The following is a 21025-nucleotide window of genomic DNA, read 5'->3' as shown; positions in this document are numbered from 1 at the left end:
AGCACTGTGAGGCACCAGAGACACTGAAGAAAGGTCACTTCAGTGGCTGAGGAGGCCGTGCCCGAGGGCCCGGGGGAAGGGGAGGCACCGAGACCCAAGATTCCAGGCTTCTTGGGAAGGTTTTTTGGTCTGTTATTGCCACCCACCCGGGTGAAGTGACTTGCCCAAGGCCTCTACTGTTCTTCCTGGAGCTTCCAAGGTGAGAGTGAGCTGGCTAACGGGTGCCAGCTGATCCCCCTTGGGCTTGTGAAGGGCTGGACAAGAGGACCCCCCACCTCTCTGAAAGGGAGATGGAGCTGCCTCACTGGGGGCCTGCCCTTCAAACCCGAGCTGTGAGTGGGGGGCTACAACGGCACCCCTAAAAGCTATCAACATGAAGAATTCAGAAAAGCCCTGGAAGACTCCTCCAAGCTGACGTGGAGGGAAGGAAACAAAAGGGGGCCAGTGATGGGCATGGCAGCGACAGGGACATTGAAACAAAACCAAAGAGGGGACAGCAGGCATCACCAAGCCTAGATCTGGAAAGGATGCCCGCAGAGGCCAGGGGTACGAAAGATGCCGAAGTTGGAGGCAGCAGCTCGCCAAGGCTTTTTACTAAACTAAGTTTTACAAAAACTTCGAGTTTTACAAAAAACTGCCCAGCTGGAAGGGCAGTGGTCACTCCTGGTCTGCCCCCACAGCTGCTTGGCCCCATCTTTCTGACCGGCACCTACTGGCCCAACCCTGTGGGACCTGGGGAAGGTGATGTGACTTGAGCCCCACGTCCACACTAGATCTCCTGCCCACCGTCCATCCACCAGGCCCTCCCTAGGACCAGGAACTGCAACGGCTCGGCCATACCCAACCCTCCCCAAGGGCTGATGCCCCCTCCGTTAGGCTGCCTCCATAGGGGACTCTATTCAGTTCAGTCTTTTTCTTTCCATGAAGTATTATTTTATTCTTTTATAAATTGCTTATTTATTTTTTTCCAACCATATGTAAAGATAGTTGCATTTGAGTCAGTCTTAGCAAGCTTTGATTAAGCAGTTACATGCCAGCAGCACAGCAGGTTCTGGGGGAACGGGCACTGCCAACAAGCAAGGAAGGGGAGAGGAAGACAAGCTTCCAGGACCCGGTGACTTTGGTTCGGCCAAAGGGCAGAAGGGGCACGGTCTGGAGTGTGGGGTCTCAGGGCGACTGGCCAGGGCTGGATGTTAGGAGTGTCCCTTGGCAGTGGTGTGGACAGACAGGAGATGAGGAGAGGACACTTGGGGGGCACTGCCAACATCCTGGGGTGATGGGAAGGCTGCCTGGCCGCCCATGGTGACAAGCTAACCCCTCCTGGGTCCCAAGCAGAGGGCCAGGTGATGGGGCAGAAACGACAACCTTCCATCATAATGAGCAGGGCATGGGCATAGCCCCCCAAAATGTTGTGCCAACCACAGTGGGGAGGGGGGTACCAACCCCTGCCCTCTAGGAGTGCCCTTTGTTCTTGAAGAGGACAATAGGATGTATTGAAAGGCGAAAGGTAGTTCCCAGGCAAAGTCTCAGAGGTGGGAAATGGAATTTGGGAAGCACAAAGAGCCATTTACCTGGAGTATGAGATGCTTGAGTGGGGTCCAGTGACTTTTAAATCCTAAAAAATAAGTGTGTGTGTGTGTGTGTGTGTGTGTGTGTGTGTGTGTGTGTGTGTGTGTGTGTGTGTGGACATCTATAGCTGCTTTTATTTATGTTTTTTATATTTATATTTATGGACACATGTATACACATATACTATTTCTTTTTAGTTTTATTAATCATAAAGAAATGAATTAAAAGCAATTTCAATAAACCAATTCATATATTTTATATTAAAAATCACATCTTTTGAAAGCCCCAAGGCAGAGGCCCCTGGTGAGAATGGCAGCGGGGCACCGGGTGCAGGTCCCGACCTGTTTCAGGTGTGGAGCAGGGCTTCCTGGGAAGCTGAGGGGTTGACTTAAGGCCCACACACCGGCAGCCCCGAGGCCCCAGCACGATGAAATCCTAACCAGCTCGGCTACCTGGTAACACCGACTCTTCGGCCTTGCCTCGACTTGCCCAGACGCCTCTCGGGGAGCCGGCTCCTCCAAAGCCTGCGTCATCAGCCTGGAATCATCCAAAGGGAGGAGGCCGCGGTGCTTGGAGGAAGGTCAAAGCCTTGCTTGATCCTGTGGACAACAGAGGCTCAGGACCCCCCCCCCCAGTGCTTGTGTTGACAAGGGGGTACTTGGGGATGAGACCACCCCCTCCTCTTCTTGAGGGCCACACTTCCACTGACTTGGAAGAGTCCCAGGCTGTAAATCCCACTGGTGATCCTTGCTCCCGCATGACTTGGGCCAAGTCTTTTATCCTCCCCCCCCCAGCCTCAGTTTGCCCCTCTGTAAAATGAGGGGATTGGGAGAGATGAGTCGAGGTGGCCCTTCCCAGCTCCCGAGATCCTGCTGACCTTTCCCAAGTGGCTCTGGGATGCCTGGCTCTGGCCCCGCTTCCTTTGCTTTCTCCTTTTCACTCTTAGGTTCCAGTTGTGTCAGATTTAGATAGGAGAGTTGGGGGGAATGGCCCTTCTGAACCGCCGTTCTCAGGCTTTCCACTGAAGGCTGCTTTGGGGGACCCAGGAGTTTCTGCAACAATCCATCCCCAAGAGCTTGGGAGGCCAGCGCCCAGGAGCAGAAAGGAGAATGGGGTGTGAGGGGGGCCTAGAGAAGCTCAGATTGGGGGCGGTGGGCACCCAGGGGACCCTTCCCCAAGGCACCAGAGACATTCCTAATGATACTCTTTCCTTGCCCCATTCCGGAGGTGACCCCAGCATAGACAGCTAGTGTCCACTGTGGCTCCAGGAGCCTCCCCTTGGTGGCCCTGCCTGGTCATCCATGTCCTGGCCTTGAACCATGAGCAAAGCCATGGACAGCCCTGAATTGGGAGGACCCCATAAGCCCCACAAGAATCAGAACACCACCCAGGCCTGCTTATTCCATGGGGAAAATGGGGAAATTGCCCTGCCTTGATGAATGGTGACTTCAGGTGGCTTTAGCTGGCAGCAAGTGGCCCTGGTAGAGCCTGGTCTCTGATGCCAGACCTACGCTGGCTTCCGCAAAGACCCCACTGGTTATTAGGAGCTATCTTTGGGGCAGCTAGGTGGCATAGTGGATAAAGCACTGGCCCTGGAGTCAGGAGGACCTGGGTTCAAATCCAGCCTCAGACACTTAATAATGACCTAGCTGTGTGGCCTTGGGCAAGCCACTTAACCCCACTGCCTTGCAAAAACCTAAAAAAAAAGAGAATCAATGATGGCTTGCCTTCTTCTTTACCTTTTAACTTGAGGGTTATAGCCAAGTTCTCTCCCTTCATTCCCACTACTTTGCCCCTCCCACACCATATTCAATTATCATTAATATCTTCTTAATCCACAATTTATCAGTTTATCTTTTCAGTTTATGTCATTTGCCTTGGCCTTGCCTGAGGATTGTCCTTTAGAACTTTCCTTCTTCCCTTACTCTTTCCTCCTGCTCCTCATCTTACAACTTCCTCTCATGGAAACAGTCTGGCTCTGGAGATGACGCTCCCTCACATTTTCATTTTCTTTCCAATTTCCCCAACCCAGATTTAATCACTAGTCAAATCCAGTTTCCTTCAAATCACCTTCACAGTATCATTCTTCTTCTTCAGCCCAAGCCCTTCTCTTTTCTGCTCCCTCCTCCATAGAAACTGGAAGTAATGGAAAAGCAATATGGTAGATATGTGGATCCCTAACAGGAAGGATGGCTATTTTTGTTTCTCAAAGAAACTCTTAAATGTTGTAAGTTTAGAGCACCGGCCCTGGAGTCAGGAGTACCTGGGTTCAAATCCTGTCTCAGACACACCTAGCCGTGTGGCCTTGGGCAAGCCACTTAACCCTGTTGCCTTGCAAAAAAAAAAAAAAGCTAAAAAAAAATGTTGTAGGTTCCAATTTTCTTTTAATTCTCAGTTGCATTTCTGTCATGCTGAGTACTTTACATACATTGTCTCTTTTGGACTGTACAAAAAAATTTGGTGACTAAGATATTATTATCCCCATTTAACATATGAGGAAACTGAGGCTCAGAGAGACTTGCCAGTTTTCCAGACAGCTAAGTTATGGGCAGCCTTTGAACCCATGTCTTCTGGATGATAAATGTATCTTCCATTGTTCTCATCCCATATCCCTTCTTTTACTTTATTAGGTATCCTTGGTCCTCAGAAAAAAGGACTATGCAAATACAGAAAAGGGAAATGACAAAGTCAATACAGGGGTGTCCTCTTACACCTAGGCCCTGGATCAGTTTTTTAAAAAAATATTCAGACTCATTTCAAATATCCATCCCTTCTTGTTGCCCTTGTCGCCATATTATGGAAAATAAAATAAAATAAAATATTCAAATACTGAAATCTCCCTCCCTCTCAGTTCACTGCTAATCTAACTGCCATGTTGTTTTGAAGGTCATTTTTCACTGATCTCACTTTGGTTTCCTAATATACCATGTAAATGTTATCTCCTAGCCTAAATCCAAAGTTGTGCTTCAAAAGCCTCCAGACATGCTTCCCCCCAGGTAGACACATTCTATTTTTTTGTTTCATCTTTGTTTTTAGGATTTCTCAACTATCTACTGTCCCCTTTGCTGAATTAGTGTTATTTCAGGATTTATAGAGGGTTTCCCCAAAGATCTCAGCTCAGTTTTGAGTTATTAAATTTCCACCTTTGAGACACCCCATGTCTTAGATTTCATTGAACAACTTTTGTCTAAGGATTCGACCTCATTTCTTCTCCGAGATCTGTTGAGAGTGGGTATTTCTTGAGTTTATAAAATCATAGCAGGGATGAAGTTAGAGGCTGTTTAATCCGGGGTGTCAAGCTCAACCAGAAACCATATATAAGGATCCTGTGGGCAGCATATAGACTTAGAAAACCAGAATATGTGCTTATATGTATGCATTTCTTTTTTATGAATTTATAAAGACATTCAAATCAGATGTGAATTACACTTTAATCTGGCTTGGACCACACTTGGAGAGTTGTGCGCCGGGGTCCCACGATTGACCCCTCTCACCCAAGCCCCCATGAAGACTTAGAGGTCCAAGATCAAGCCAGGATTCAGTCAGGCCCTCTCACTCCAAAGCCTGAGCCCTTTTCACCGCTGTCAACCTTCCCTTGTCTTTTTTTTTTTTTTTTTGCAAGGCAGTGGGGTTCAGTGGCTTGCCCAAGGCCACACGGCTAGGTCATTATTAAGTGTCTCCAGGGCCGGTGCTTTATCCACTGCGCCACCTAGCTGCCCCCCTTGTCTTTCTTCTTAACTCTCATGGCCGTCTGTCTCTACCAAGCTTCCCCCACTGTTCCAGTCCCTTTTTAGCTCAGATTATCACTGGGAAGGCCATGGAGGGACCACACGTGTTGGTGCTGTTTAGAGTGGGTACAATTCAAGCATTCAAGGACAAAGACTTTTCATTTTTATCTCAAAATCCTCAACACCCAGTAGTTTGTCAAGAGGCATTTTTTGAAGTGTTCACTGTTGTCAGCACCTGGGCTAAACCCCAGCAGCCTCTGGCATATATGGATGCTTAACAGATGCATGCTGAAGTTTGGGGCCAAAGCAGAGATTATAAGAAGCATCTTCCTCTCCCTCCACTTCCTTCTTGGCAAAGATGGTGAATCCACAGGAATGGGGCACTGCAAACAATGTTAGTTAAAAAAAAAATTTGATGATCAGTTTTCCTGAAATTTATTTTTCTTTTGTTATAAGGAATGGCTTTCAATTAGGGGAGGGGATACAGGGGATATTTAGGTGATAGAAAAACAAGAAACCAGGTGATTTTTAATTGCTAGTCCATTGATTGATGATTGCAGAGAAAGAAACCCAAAATAGGAAAGGAGGTCAGAGCAAAAAGGAAAGCTGAGAATGTTAAGATGAGATGGGAGACCTGGGGGAGGCCGCTTGGCAAATACATCTTCTCACTTTCTCTGACTCACCAGAATTTGGCACTTCTCAAGTACAGCAAGATGAACATTCTATTACAGTACACATGAGAAACCACGTCTAACCATTGGAATGTCCCGTCCCTCGGCACCACATCGTTCTGTCCCTAAACCAAAGTAGGCAGTACATCTGATCAATCAACCAACAAGCATTTATTAAGCCCGACACTGGGCGAGGCAATGGGAATTCAAGTACAAAAAATGAAATCAACCCTTCCTGCGAGCAATTTTCATTGTAATGTTAGAATCATGGTTCTTCTCAAATTCAGCTAAATCATCAACTGCCCACTGCCAGTAAGGCACTATCCCCTTGGTTGTAGAATAGCTACTGATTACTAATGATTCTGTTCTAGGTTAGAATCTATTTGAGATTTCACTGAATGAATCTGTCCACCAATGTCTGAAATACCAAAAGTCTCCCCTTCCCGATTTCCTCTGGGGTTGCCGTCGATACTGTCGGCCAAACAAATGTACAAAGGACACAGGAGGATGTTCAAAACCACAGCCATAAAAATAAAGGGGTTTTATTTGGTTTCTCTTTGCCACTTTTGGGCTAGCTGGGGAACATTTGGGGTTCCGGGGACAGTTTCACAGCATCCCCTTCTGGAGTGGGCATCCCTGCCTCACTTTCCTGAGCTGCCCCACCCGCGCGGAAGCTGCTGCACATCTCGTCATCCTCAGGGCTCCACCCCTTAAGGTGTCACCTTCTTGTAGGTGATGTGAAGGTGTTGAGTCATTGGCTGGGTGGTGGTTGCCATGGAGACCGTCTGCTCCAGTCTCCCTTCGGCGTTCAGCCGGAACTTTCGCATGATCTGGGGAGGAAAGAAAAGTCCCATCACTCGGGTGGACCAAGCATCAGCCTTTCTGCAAACCCTCAGAAGGACTCTACTGCTCCAGCTCTGGCAACATCCCCCCCCCCCCAGCCAGATGTCTAGTGGGCTCCTGGGGCACTCCTCAGTACCTCCAACCCCAAACTCCGCTGCAGCCCTCCATCTGGACTGTGAATCTCCCAGCTACCAAGGAAAAGATAATACATCTTCTCTTTTCTTGGGAAAATCCATCAGTATGTATTAATAGAACATCTGGAAGCATGCCCAATGTGGAAAGATGTTTCTTGGCTTGGCTCTGTCTCTTGTCTATCTGTCTGTCCCTCCCCCACCTCCCCCTCAGAAGCCCTGAGTCTTTCTAGGCTTTTATCAACTAGTCACACATTGTTTCTGTAATTCAGAAATATTTGATACAGAATTTAAATGACCAGTGGCCTCTTTACCATCTAAATCTCACAGAACCAAAAAACCAGACTGCTCCCCCCTTCTACCGAGATGGGAGAGAAAGGAGATAGAAACATCTAAAATGTCACTGAGACCAATCCAGTTCTCTCCAACCCACTAGCACAGTAGGGGGAGAGGTGCCAGGGCTCTGCCCCCTCAAACTGAGCCACAGGGCTGGGGGTCAGCTGGCACAATCTGCCAACATTCACTCGATCCCAGCTGCCTCTGTCTAGGTCCCTGCACAGCTGATTTCTGTTAATCACTTTTGCCCTGACTCTGGGGGAGTGGGGTGGGGAGCCCCAAAGCCTCTACATATGTCTTTTGAGACAGGCTGGGGCTCATAGTTCAAATGCTTCTGATCCCTGGGTGGTACAGGGAAGACTTCAAGGAATCTTAAAAAATTTCCCCAATGGGGTCATGGTTGGGGGATGCTCCCTCATCTGGGTTTCTCACATTAGAGAGAGAGAGGGTGGGAACGGAGCATTACCATTTTATTCACTCCAAGGCTTTTGAAAACAAACAGCTGAAAAAATATTTGTCCTTCCCTAATATTGACACGGCTGGCTTCCAGTCCTTTGCCTCTGAGTGCCAATCTCTCCATCGGTTAGAGAGCCATGGGCTGGGTGGACGCCCTCTTGGGTCTCACTGTGACCTCCTCATGGCCCGGAGCTGAGCCCAGAACCAGGAGGTCCTGTCCCAGAGCTCCAGTTCTGGCAGGTGGGCCTCTCTGGAAAGCCTTTGAGCCCAGGCCCAGCCCCAGGTGGATCCATTCAGAGTGGATTGTGTCCCAGAGATGGAACGTCACAAGACCTTCTTCCCAGAGAGACTGCTCCGGGGTGGAACAAGGGCCACCCCAAAGCCACCCCAGAGTTTCTGGAAGGAACCAAGAGACCTTTTCTATTGATTCTGATGCCATTCTTTCCTATGGGTGGCCTTACTGTAACGTGACCAATCCTCCACCCCTCTGTAAAATGGGGGGGGGGTGGACTTCCAAGGATCCCCTGGGCAATTAATTGATCAATCCATCGATTATCCTCCAATAGAAAGCTTAATGCTTTGTCTTGATTTGTACTGAAAACAGCTGCCAGGTTCTAGGTAGCTTCCCCGCTGGGAGCAGAGGGATGATTTTACCCCTGTCCTGGGAGAGGTCTTTTTTCCCTTTTTCCCACAACCCATGAAGCAAACCCTGTGCGTACAGTAGGACAGCCAGGCACCTCCCCACAAAGTCTCTCAGCCTCCCCAGGGCAGAGGCTCACCCATACCTTACTCTGACTCAGCCTCTTCCTTAACCAGAGGTCCTGGGGCTCAACAATGTCCCCATTACCCCAACCCTGTCCCCTGAGAGTGGATGGCATCTAATCCACACTAGAAAAAAGAGCCAAAACCCTCCAAGCTAGAACAAAAGATCAACTCTGAAATGCTGAGGAAGTTAAAGGCCGGACTTCACTTCCTAGTGGAGGCCGCTATTAGCAGGACACCTCTACACACTAGTCAGGAGGGCTTTTCCCATTTTCTTGGGGGGAAAGGGGCAGGGAGAGAAGAACATGGAGATAAAACCAAGCACCTCTGTCCATTCCCAGGCCCACTTCAGGCATTCAAATCTGGGCCCCCAGCTGCAATGCCTGGACTGTTTCTCTCCATCAGGTCATTTAAAACCCCCTCTGGAGGAAACAATCCTTACAGACAAGATGCCCCCCACCCTTGCCTAGAGAGCAAAGAGCCTCAGTGTAAATGGGGAAGGGGAGAGGAAGAGGAGATGACGGCAGATGCTTTGTGTCTCTCCAGTTGAGAGCAAACAGTCCAGGTGTCACTGGTCCAGCAACAGGAGGTTCCGGGGAGGGAGGCCAATGAGGTGACTTGGTCATTCCCCAGCCCCCCACGACAAGGCCACATGTCAGTCAGCATGGATCCAAACTGACCAGGTCCAACCAAGCTGGGGCGTGCATGAGGACAGGAATGGAAAGTTCCTACTGGCTCTCTTTGGAGAACAAGCAGCTTGGGGAAAGGGAAACGCACTGGAGGGAATGATGCCAGGCAGGGGCAGAGCTCTGGAGGACCCTTCCCACTCAGCGTCAACACCTAAGAGAAGATGGTTCCTACATCTTGATTTCTTTAACACTGCCTCCTGGTCACAAAGGTTCTGGACATTCTTCTGGCTCCTCTTCCTCTCCAGAGGAGAATCATCGGGGAGAATTTCCAGTTGAGGCGGACTGTGGGCTCCCATCCATCATGGAAAATCAATGCATTCTGTATTGATAAAGTGGGCCTGCTGCCCCGAAGTCCCTTGGGTCTTGGCCAAGGGATGGGCATGATGCAGAATGACTGGAGGGAGGGCCCAACATAATTTATCACGGAGTTTTTGAGGTTCATTCTGGAATTGGAGGAATCAGGTCTGGGAAGTCCTGGAGAGACACTAACCTGACTGGTGACTGATCGCAGTTTGAAAATCAAAGGGTGGGACCAGGTGGCAGGGAGAAGGCTGTGGCCCAGCTCGTGGACAAGCTGGCTCCCCTAGGGGGGAGATGCCATGCTGCTATGTGTGGGAACTCATTTTCTCTGCTTGTTGGGTTTGTTTTGGGGAGTGGTCAGGGAGGAGAGGGAGAACAAAGCAGGGGTGGACAGACTGTCTCGGCTGCCCAGGAAGTCAATGCGGTCATTACAATGCCACAGGCTCCTGGGGAAGCCCACAAAGGGAAGGGGGCAAAGCGCATTCTGGGGGGAGGGGGTCGCCAACCACCTGGGAAAAGAGGACTTGAAAATAAAACATCTAGGGAAGTGTCCCAAAGCCCTCACAGGCTGAGAGCAAGAAAAGAGAGGGAGCACCTCAGGAAAGCCCCCCAAGAAGCCACTTTCATGGGGCTCCTTATCCTCTTCTTCCTTTACCCATCCTGCTCCAGCCCCCCACCCAGGTTACAAACCCCACCCTTTATCACCCTCCCTTCCCCAGGGGCATCTGAGGCCGGAGAGAGGCTCTGCACAGAACAGAGACCTGAATGAGATTTGTTCAATTCCCATTGGGAAGATAATGTTTGTCCTTCGTTCTTGAAGAAGACCAGACATCAGGAGGTGATGCCATGACCAGCATGTGAACTGGACTGAGAGGGGGGGGCTGTGCTACGTCATCAGCACCAGCCAGCTGTGTGACTCTGGGCATGTCCCTTAATCTGTTTATCTTAATCCACTGGAAAAGGAAATGGCAAATGCTCCTGTGTCTTTGCCAAGAAAATTCTATGAACAGTACAAGTGGGCTAGGGTCTACAGGGTGACAGAGCGGTGCACCATAAACAGCGATACCTCAAGGCGGGTGGACCCGAGGCCCTGGTCACCGACATTCAGCCTGAGGGACTTCCAGGTTGCTCCCCACCATCTCCTTTAAAGGGAGACAGAAACAGCAGTGCACCTTCCTAGGGGAAATCCACCTCATCATGTGTTTGCATTACCTGAAGAGGGGCCTGTGCCAACTGTCCTGCCAGGGAACACATTTCCATCTCATGGACTGGCATTCTGGCATTCCCTCGCCTCCCACTCATGACGTCCCCTGGAATCAGGGAGGTCCCAGCTGCCTCCCCCCTCCCCCAGGGTGATGACTTCACTCAGGTCCCTGGGTTGGGATGACATTCCGGAAGGCTCTCAGCATCCTGGTGATCTCCACGCAGGAGAGGCCAGAGCCTGAGATCTGGGGCTTCACTGCCACAGCAGGAGGCAGCTTCAAACAAGAAAGCAGGCGGGGGGTGGGAGGCAGGAGACAAACGGCACAAATCTGACCGACCAGATGGAGCGTGGATGTGGCGGTCCCACAGGATGGCAGATGGCCATGGGGGAGGCGAGAGGCTCCTTGAGAAGAGTGTGGGTGGGGGCCTCTCCAGAGGCAGACTCGGGGGGCTGGGTATTTGAAAACCACCCAAGGGCCGTCCTGAGGAACAGGAGTCCTCTGGGCGCCAGCCTTCCCCGAGCCCGCAAGCCACCCTCTCCCAACACAGCCAATCACAACCCAGGCCCATGGAGTCATCTGACTTAAAAAGCCCAGGATAAGTTTTTGTCCATGGAAAGCGGGGGGGGTGTCTCATCCCCCCAGACTTGCTGGGGCAGAAAGAGCAGAAAAGGGAAATCACATAAAAGAGATTAAAGGAGTTAATTGCTGAGCTGCCTGGGGCAGGCCTTGGATGGAGGGGCCCAGGACTCTCCCCAGCCAGCCTAGGGAGGGGCAGAGGGAAGGAATGGAGTCACCGGCACCAAGGACTACAAACCGCAGGGCACAGTAGGGATGGCTGAGGTGCTCCCCAGGTGCCCCCCGGGGAGCTGTGCAGCCCAGATGGAGCCAGTTTCTCCCTCCTCTCTTCCTCTTCTGGGTGGGAGGGATTGGGCAACCTACCAGGACCGCAGCCTCAACTTGTCCTTACTAGCCTTGGAGGCCTGCTGCCCCCTTTAATCTTGTTAACAGAGAGCAAACAACATTCCCTCCCATAAATCCCTGTAGCCACAAAGAGAAGACAACTCTCCCTCTGGCCACCTCTGCTGCTCATCCTCACCCAAAGGAAGAAGGTGGGCGCCACCAAGAGGGGCGGGAACCAGTCAAACCAAGGATGAAGCCAAAACCACCACCTGCTAAGGACAAGAACAGCCAGTGCATAGATCTGGGAAGCACCAAGGTTGTGTGCCTGGAGACAGCAGGCCTGGCAGGTTCACTGCCCGGCAGCCAGTCTCCTTTGGGCATGGGGCCCTCCCCTCCATGGGAAGCTGCTCCTTGGGTACTGATCCCCTGGAGCACCCCGCTGCCTCTCAAATACAGGAAGCCAAGAGCTTGCTGAAAGAAATTCTGCAACATAAGAAGACCAAAGGCCCAAAGTCCCACAGAATTAGAAGCTGAAACATCAGAAAAGAGATCGTTCTGAACCGAGAGAAAACCAAATGGAAAGTTGAACGGATAACTGGCCTATGTCGTGGGGAGGTCAAGGGCCAGTCTGGGATGGCAAGGCCCACAGGCCAGGCTGGTGAGGCCCATGGACTGTGCTGGGGAGCCACAGGCTGGGCTGGCGAGGCCCAGGCCCATGAACGGCTACGTGAGCCTGGGGCAGGCCACTTCATTTCAGTTCTCCTGCACTGTAAATGGAGATAAAATAAGGGCACCTGCCTCCCAGGGTTTTGAGAGGACTAAATGACATACCATTCTCAGAAAAAAATGTGGTTTAATAGCTAAAATGCCTAAGATCACAAAAGACCACCAGTTCTACTGTGCACGACCCCATGTTCAGAACGTTCACCTGCAGTAAAGGAGTTGACGGGAGCCTGTGGCTCAGAACATGAGAGGAACTGACTCGGTGAACTCCAAGAAAGCTGACCAAAGACACCCCAGAAGTGGTCAATGCCAGAACCAACATGTGGGCAAGAATTGATGGGTCAGGGAGAGCGCTGCCCACACACACACACACAAGGAAGACTACGGTGAACACGGCATCACACCGGCCCGAGGCTGGGCTGGAACCCAGGGCTCTCCATCCTCACTGCCTCCTGAAAAATCAAACTAGTGCAGAATGCCAAAAAGCCCAAGATCCAAAGACAATGGAAGACAGAATAACAGACTTTACCCTAGGGGATCCCAGAGGATATTTTGTCTGATATGAAGAGGAGAGACAGGAAGACCCAAGTTCATATCTAACCTCAAAGGCCTGCTGGGGTGACCCTGGGCTGGTCACTTCACCTGAGCCTGCTTCTCTCTCTCAGCTGTAAGATGGAGATAATAATGGCCTGACCTCCCAGGAGGGCTGTGAGGATCTAACAGATTTGTGGCATACTCAGGTGACAGGTACTAGATAAATGCCAGTGGTCCTCAATGACCACATCTGATCCATGTGGGCTTGCCTTGGATGAAGAGTGTGGGAGCGACCTTGTAGGTCGGCGTCCTTCACGCATCAGGGTGCAGGAAGCTCTCAATGGAAGGAACCCTATTCTGCCTTTGAATTCTTCTCCAGGGGGTTCCAAAGTCAGATTGGGTCTACACCTTCAAGACTGTGGGTGCTGAAAAGGTCAAGTGAGATAAGAACACGGATGAGTTAAATATAGGATGAAATTTTATAGTAACTGAAATTTTAAAAATAAATTAAAAGGGATTGGCCTAGAAAAAAGTAATAATGATAATGCATTCCCCAGTTAACTTCAGTAGGACAAGACTGGGGGTGTGACTTGGTGAGAGAGAGCTGGGGGGGTGGGGGGAGAGAGCACCCTCCCCATGAGCCAACAATTCATGGTGGTGGCCCAAGGAGGAGATGACCACCTTGGGCTATCTGAGGAGAGGGCACGAACTGCCCTGGCCCATCCCTGGACCCTCTGCAGCAGCCAGGGGTAGCTGGGGGCAGCATTCTGATCATGCTGTCAAAAACAGGGACCCTTTTCAGGGATGCAGAGAAGAGGCAGCAGGGAGTCCCAAGGGGATGCTCATGAGCTGGGCAGCATGGGGTTAAACCTCAGATGGATTTAAAAACAAGCAACTGACTCCCGTTTCCTTTTGGCTTCTTTGTACATGGAAAGGTTTAGATTTGCTGTTTATCAGATTCATAAAAATAAAATAATTTTTAGAAAATTAGATGTGTTGGTGAGTCAGTGATCCCAATGCTGGGTGCAGCCCACCAGATGACCGGGGCCAAAGGGTAAATACAAAGAAAGGCCCCAGTGACACATGGACTCCGAGGATGCACCCCTGCCCAGGAGAGTGATGGTTCCTTGGCAGGTCTGACAAGGAGAAACAGGAGTGAGGGCCCATGAGCCACCGGGCCAGACCACATCAGAGCTTTGGGGGGTGGGTTGTCCTGAACTACCAAGTATGGTCCCCAGGCAGAAGGGGAGCAAAAGCTGCCCATCAGACTCTCCGAGAGAGCTTCTGGTTTACCAAGTTGCTTTGACTTCAAGTTCTTTGACTAAAACACCTTCAAGATGCCTCTATGAAGGAAGAAAGAACAAAACATGGGGGAAGGGGGAGGCCTGGATTCTCTCCAGACAGCTGGGAGCCCAGATGGTTATCGGGGTACTGGGTCCTACCAGGCAGGGGCACAGCCTGGCCCACTCTACTAAGAGCCAGGGTGTGGGGGCGCTGGGCCCTTCCTTCTCAAAGAGGACCTGGCAGACAGACCCGAGGCCTCAGGGAAGAACCAGGAGGGCCCCTTGGGAGCCTCTCTGCTGGCCAAAGGTCAAAGAGACGAGTGGTGACCAGAGACTGTCTCTAGATGGACGTTCCGTAGACTCTCAATTCTCCAGGGGGCAGTGAATGACAAAGGGACCCAGGTATCATCTGTAGGACTCCCACTTCTAGGTACCTGGCAGACTGGCAGAGAGCTGAAAAGGGGGAAAGTGTGCCAAGTCTAACTGAGGCTTCAACCAGATGCCCAGGATGAGGTGGAGCCAAGTGGAAGAGGGGCCTTGGACGAAGCCCAGAGGAGGGCTGGTGGGGAGGTGGGCATGAAGATCAGCCCAGACAGTCCCACCCAAGGAAAGGAGACCCTGGGGTCGGCAGAGGCCTCGGGGGAACAGAAGTGGTGGGTGAACCACCAAAGAAAAGAAGGTCCAGACAAGGCCTCTGGGAGCTGCCAAAGTGGGGTCCAGTCAAGGAGCCTGAGGAGGAGGAGGGCCAGGGATTGTGTGCCCAAGCAGCTGAGAGGAGGGTGGGGGAGCAGGAGGAAGACCATCCATCCCACAGGGGGGCCCCCAGCCAGCGCCATGCACTGCAGTGGTGGGACTGGACAGGGGCTGAGAAGGGACTAGCAACGAAAAACAGACAGTGGAAAACTTTTTTCTAGAAACTTGATAGTGCTGAGACAGTTCAATCAATGGGTGTCTGCAGGGAACAGAGAAGAGCTGGAGGATGCCAGGAATCCAAAGGGTGGCCCAAGGAAGGCCCCAGAGTTCCCACGGAGGGAAGCGTGGGGAGGCCAGAGATGAGCACTGGCGACGCCCAAAGAGCATGGCGTTTTTTCTGGGACAAACCGTTCTTTTCATCCTCAATAAGATGGAGACACTAACATGCATTCTCCTGTGTGCTGCAACGATCACAGGGAGAGCAAAGAGGCCTCCTTTCTAACAAAAGATGAGACGTTCCAGGGGAGCTGTCCGAGCTCGGGGCTCAGTCCAGGGAGACCCCTTCTAGGGGCCGAGCATGTCACCTGCCACGAGGAAGACTCTGGCCCCGGGTAGAAGGACCCCAAGGAATGGAAGAGGATTGTTTCCTGACTGGCAGGAGGTGCAGAGCTCTCCGGCCGGGGTGTTAGACAGGAGAAACAGAGAGCAGCCTCCCAGGCCATGCAGGCCTCTGCCCTCAAGGACCTCACAGTCTACCAGAGCCTGGAGGGCCCGACCCAGGTCCACCCCCGCCCCTGGCTGCTCTGGCTCTTTCTGGGGGCTCCCCCTAAGGAGAAGCTCCTCCCAGAAGCCGCTGTGCCTCCTTCCCAGCCCCTCCTTGTAGACTCCCGGAGAGCAGAATGCCCTTGTATGGGCCAGGCCCGGCCCAGCTGAGTCATGGGGAGCTGCCGGCTGGGAATATCCCTCTCCTCACAGGGAGGTGGAACTGTTTATTCTTCCTGTCACTTCAGGAGGTCATGGGAGGTAGACATGGAAAGCTGGGAAAGTGGAACGCCCCAGCGGGGCCCAAAGGAGGGCTGTGAGCTGACAGGATGTCCCCCCCTTCTTTGCATAGGTGGGGGCTCCCAGCCAGGCCTGCTGTGACAAGGGGTGGCTCCCCTGAAAAAAAGGGGGGGAAAGCAAACAGGGGACACAGATGAAATGAAAACAAAAGCTCCCAACAGAGATAGAGTTAAAAACAGAACAAAATGAAGATGGAAGGGGGGGTCTCAGGAGTGTCCCAATAGAGTTCCCAACTTCCCCCCATAAGCTCTGTAGGAACATTTTTAAAAAGAAAATGAACGTTCATAATCATCATCCTGCTCACCAGAGGATCTATTAGAAGAGGCCCGGCTCAGCAATGGCCCCCAGCCTCGGCCTGGCCCTCTCCCTCATCATCAACAGTGGACCATCCCCTGGTGCCTTGTGGACAGGCGAGTGACCAGACCCATCCCCTCAGCTGGACAGGCCTGGAGCACATGGCCGATGTGTGGGCTCATCAGCATCGGCCACCTGAGCCACGGGAGAGAGTGGCGACACTATGGCCAGCACTGCTCCTTGAAATGTGGAAGTCATCAAGATGGCACCATTCCTAGGGAATCGGGGGCCAGGTTAATTCTGTGCAGATAATTATGTTTGTCCTTCGTTCTCAAAGAAGACCAGAACACTAGGGAATGAATTGGATTGGAGTGAGGGGGCTGTGCTAGGTCCCCAGCCTCACTTTCTCCTCCAGAGTCACCTGGGGCCAGTGGCCAGATAGGAATCAGGACTGGAGATGGCCCTGGATGTGAGGAGTCAGAGTGAAGGGACTTGTCCAAAGTCACACAGCTAGGTAATGTCAAATGTCTGAGGCTGGATTCAAACTCTGGCCTCCTGACTCCAAAGTGAGTCTTCCTCCACTGCACCGCCTAATGCTGGTCTGGTCCTCTTTCTGAAACATGGGAATTTGTAATTAAGTGAAAAATGCCCCTTAAGGAGGAGGGAGAAACTGAAGGTCACCCCCACATATCTCTCCCTTCCGAGGCAGCTCCAATCTCCAGGAGTCTCATTTCTGGGCCCTGGCCTGGCCCTCCCTGCCACCCATCTGGAGCAGCTCGAAAACCGTTAATGTCAGATGTGGTGAAAGCCTTGGAGGGAGATTTGGTGTGAAGACAGAAAGAACGAAGAGAAGAGAATAGAAGAGAAGAGAAAGAAGAGAAGAGAAGAGAAGAGAAGAGAAGAGAAGAGAAGAGAAGAGAAGAGAAGAGAAGAGAAGAGAAGAGAAGAGAAGAGAAGAGAAGAGAAGAGAAGAGGACTGACAATCCTCTCGGCCCCTCGTGGAGGGAGAACGTGGAGAAGAGGACTCTGATCGGAGACCAGATCTGTGCAGGTTCTGAGCTGAGTGCTTACCAACACCCCCTCCTCTGACCCAAGAGTGGCACATCCCCAAAGGGGTGGCGGGCTCTCACCTGCTCCACGCGGGGCTCAGCAGCAAAGGAGATCCGGGCGATTGAGTGCGACGCTATACACAGCTCCTGCCCGTTCACTTCACCCTCCTCTACTTCGACAATACCTAAAGGAGCAAGAAGTTCCATCCTTTAGCAGGGATGGTCCTGAAAGTCTGGCATTGGGGTTTCCTGGCAGGGCTGCTCTGCCTCAATGGGGGAGACTACAAGCCACGCCCTCACCTGGTCTGCACACCCCTTCCTGTTACTGATATTCCTGCCCTAGGGCAGTCTCCCTCCCTCCCTCCTCCTTAAGAAGTCCTGATCAATTCTGACTCCATCTCACCAGCCAGGCGCTAATGGGAGGACGGGTCCAGACCCTGCCAAGCTCCATAACTCTGGCCAAGTCCCTTCACCTGCTCTTCCACTTCCTGAGCAGTTAAGCCCCCCCAGAGGCTACCCCTCTCCTTTCAGTACCACCTGGGGAACCCAAGAAGGTTCTAGACTGTCCAACCGTTTGCCTGGGGCTGCACAGCACTGTGCTAGGGCCTGCTCTCTCCCCCCCCGAGTCTGACATTGCTGCCTTGCCTCCAGGTAACGGCGTACACGAGAGCATGGTTAAGTGGGTTCCTTTCCCAGGGAGATCTTTTTGAACTGACCTGCTTGGGATGAGCATTTCAGCATCATTAACTAGATGATCAAAACTGCCAGAGCTCAGAGATGGTGACAGAGGCAGGACCACTGCCACTTTCCCTCCCTCAGGGCCCCCCAGATGCAGCCTGCAGGACCACCCCGCGTCTATGAGTCACTGAGAGAAACGGTTCCTGTAGACTGCGGCGGCCTGCAGCCTGCTACTGGGGAACCCCCCTCGCACCAGGTGAAGGAGTGGAAGTGACTGGCTGAAAGCAGTCTTCATGGGGGGCCCCAGTTCTAAACCTGGATTTCTGACCATTCTTCATCAAGCATGGAAACCTTGGGTGACCTTCCCCCCATCTTCCTGTTGTCCCTTCTCCTCCAGCAGCCACCTCAGGGCTGGGAACACTCTCCCCCAAAGCCCCCCACCATGCGGGTTCTCCTCTCCTCTGCCAGAGAGCTCTCTCCTGCCCTAGCAACGACACAATGGCAAAATATGGAAATGACCCAGGCTCCCAAGGCCCCTTGCCCAGGCCGCTACCTGTGTTCTGAGCGCTGACAAAGGCCACCTTGTTGGAGTCCGGCTTGAGGCGGATGAATCCACATTCTCTGTGCATGGGCTTCTTGGTGTCTGGGTGGAAGGCATTGAACCTAGGGGGAGACCAGGGATCATCAATCCCGACCGGGAAGCAGCCAGAGTCTGTCATGTTCCCCCAGAGGGGGAGAGCCGTGCTTGGGCTGAAAGCCTGGACAAGTCAACAGCCTCAAGGCACCACTGAAGGTTTCCCTCATCGTGATCTTTCCCTTGGCCAAGCCAGGGCCCCACGTTCAAGCATTCTGGGGTGAGGCTTGGGGGAAATGGGAACGATTGAAATGGTTCTTTCCCAGGCAAGGAAGCCACCAGACCAGGACTGTGGTTCCTGCTTCAAGGGGCTCAATAAATGTTTACAGATTAATTGATTAACTGATCCTGGGCCAAGCTGAGTGATGATCAGAGCAAATCCCTGTGATCTTTACTTTTTTAGTAAAAATGGGTGGCTCTACCTCCCTGAGAAGGGTGCTGTGTGAGAATCTTCATAAAGGACTCAATCTCGAAGCTCTGTAAAGCCACGGACCGGGGGAGGAGCAGCAAAGAGCCACAGAAACATTCACTGCTGTTATCAGCTCCGGTCAACTGGATTAGACCAGCAGAGAGAAGGGCTCCCACCCCCCCCACCCCCACTCAGTATGAAGCCTCCCTCGGCTCAGGGAGAGGGAATACTTGGAGAATGTCAGGTTGCAAGGGGCAGCTAGGTGGCACAGTGGATAGAACACCGGCCCTGGAGTCAGGAGGACCTGAGTTCAAATCTGGCCTCAGACAATTAATAATTACCTAGCTATGTGGCCTTGGGCAAGTCACTTAACCCCATTGCCTTGCAGAAAACCAAAACAAAACAAAAAAAGAATGCCAGATCCTGTGAGGGAGGTGGGACAAGTGACTACCATTCCCACTTTAAAAACAAAGAAACTGAGGCCCAGCACAGTGATCCGCTGCCCCCCCCAGAACAAAGTGGGGTATCAGTTAAATGCCAGGACGTGGGTACAAACTGCCAATTGGTCATCCTGCCATACCCATGACTGGGCCCAGCTTTAAAAATAACCAAAAACTGTCACTTCCATTGGCTTAAAAAAGGAGCAAACCATCACAAAAACAGTAGCAGAAGCCGCAGGAGGCAGAAGGTGAGGAAGCTCTGTGGCACAAGACTCCCAGAGACCACCGAGAAGAGACAATACAATTAAGACCTGGGGTTTGGATGGAAGGGATGCTGAACCAGCGCCCTTCTGGGAGAAGAATGGAGGCATGATGGGGTAAGTGTGATTTGCATTAACATGTCCATCATCACCTCCTTAGGTCGAGACAATCGACAACACAATCAATCAAGCCCTTGATCTATTGGCTTGCTGTTTCTGAGGTATAAATACTAATATTGACTATTTAACAACCAGCTCTCCTGAGTTGGCTGACTCAAACACACCCCTGGTTAGAGGCCTAATTAAGCTAATACGCCTGGAAAATCTTGACTGAAGTAGGGCTTGTAGCCCAAGCACAACCACCAGCTTGTTCAAATAGTCAATCATTTTAGCCAGAAGTAGTTTCTATGTTGGCAGTTCAAAGACATCTAGGGACCATTTTTATAAATCAACAAGCCAGTCGCCCGACATTTCTCCCAAACACCAAGAACGATGAGCTGCTGGACTTCATTGTGCTCAATGGGTGGCTATTTCATCAGGTTCCCTTTTCACAAGACACAACCAAAGGCCATATTCATAAGAAAAGACAGAATGAATTCTCCACTTACGAGAAGTTCAGCATCGGCTGGCCCACGTGAGTGATGTGCACCTCCTCCAAGTAATGAAAAGGTTGCAGGGTCGGGTAGATACCATCTCCAGGGGGTTCAGAGAGCCAGGTGCCCAGCATCCAGGAGAGAGGCTCAATGATAGGGTTCATCGTTGGGGTCTCTGAGGACAACAAGGAAGGTAGGGTCAGAATGCACCCAGGTCACTGGCTTGAACCACAGGATGGGGGACTAGTCCAACCCACTCATGTAATGGGAGGAAATGAAGGTACATCCAGGTAGTCAAGACTCCAGGCTCCAGGGCAGAGAGCTGGACCCAAGACCCTGACCACACAAGCTCCAGCTCAGGGTTCCATTTGCTTATTAGCTTTCTCTTGACTATTACTATTTGGATGTCTGTTGGTTTCAAATCATTTGGTAATTACTGAGAAACTGGTAGGGGAACACCAAGATCTATTGCCTGGGATTCAGCTCCCACCCCCTGACAGGGGCCGGGGAGGCAGACACCAGCTGATGCAGCCCCTTCCCACCGACAGCTTTTGGAGACTGTGTCAAGACCAATAGGAGTCTCATTGTTGCTGCTGTTGATGATGATGGGGAATGAAAAAATAATGACAAGAGGACCAAGAGCAAAAGGAACATGCAATGGGAGAGATTTCAATCCAGAATCCTGAGGGCCTTTCACTGGGATTGCACCATATACCAAATGGTCCCTATAATGTAACAGGTCCCTATAACATAACAGGTCATGGCCTGACTCCTCTCATCTCC

At 51.6% G+C, this 21025-nt stretch overlaps 1 protein-coding gene across 5 annotated transcripts in view; it reads right to left on the bottom strand.

The window, feature by feature from the left end:
* Window positions 1-6494: 6494 nt before the first annotated feature.
* THAP4 (THAP domain containing 4) overlaps window positions 6495-21025 on the bottom strand; it is a 48818-nt gene continuing 34287 nt past the window's right edge. For all 5 annotated transcript variants that reach the window (XM_074190680.1, XM_074190683.1, XM_074190684.1 and 2 more), the window contains 4 exons: window positions 20258-20417; window positions 18460-18569; window positions 17310-17413; window positions 6495-6798 (listed from right to left, as the gene is read on the bottom strand). In XM_074190680.1, coding sequence (XP_074046781.1) covers window positions 6679-6798; window positions 17310-17413; window positions 18460-18569; window positions 20258-20417 — 494 coding nt within the window. In that variant the 3' untranslated portion in view covers window positions 6495-6678. The remainder of the gene's footprint in view (window positions 6799-17309; window positions 17414-18459; window positions 18570-20257; window positions 20418-21025) is intronic.

Source organism: Macrotis lagotis, chromosome 6, assembly GCF_037893015.1.
Source record: "Macrotis lagotis isolate mMagLag1 chromosome 6, bilby.v1.9.chrom.fasta, whole genome shotgun sequence".
NCBI classification, from domain to species: domain Eukaryota; kingdom Metazoa; phylum Chordata; class Mammalia; order Peramelemorphia; family Peramelidae; genus Macrotis; species Macrotis lagotis.
This window is presented reverse-complemented; position numbering and strand designations above follow the sequence as displayed.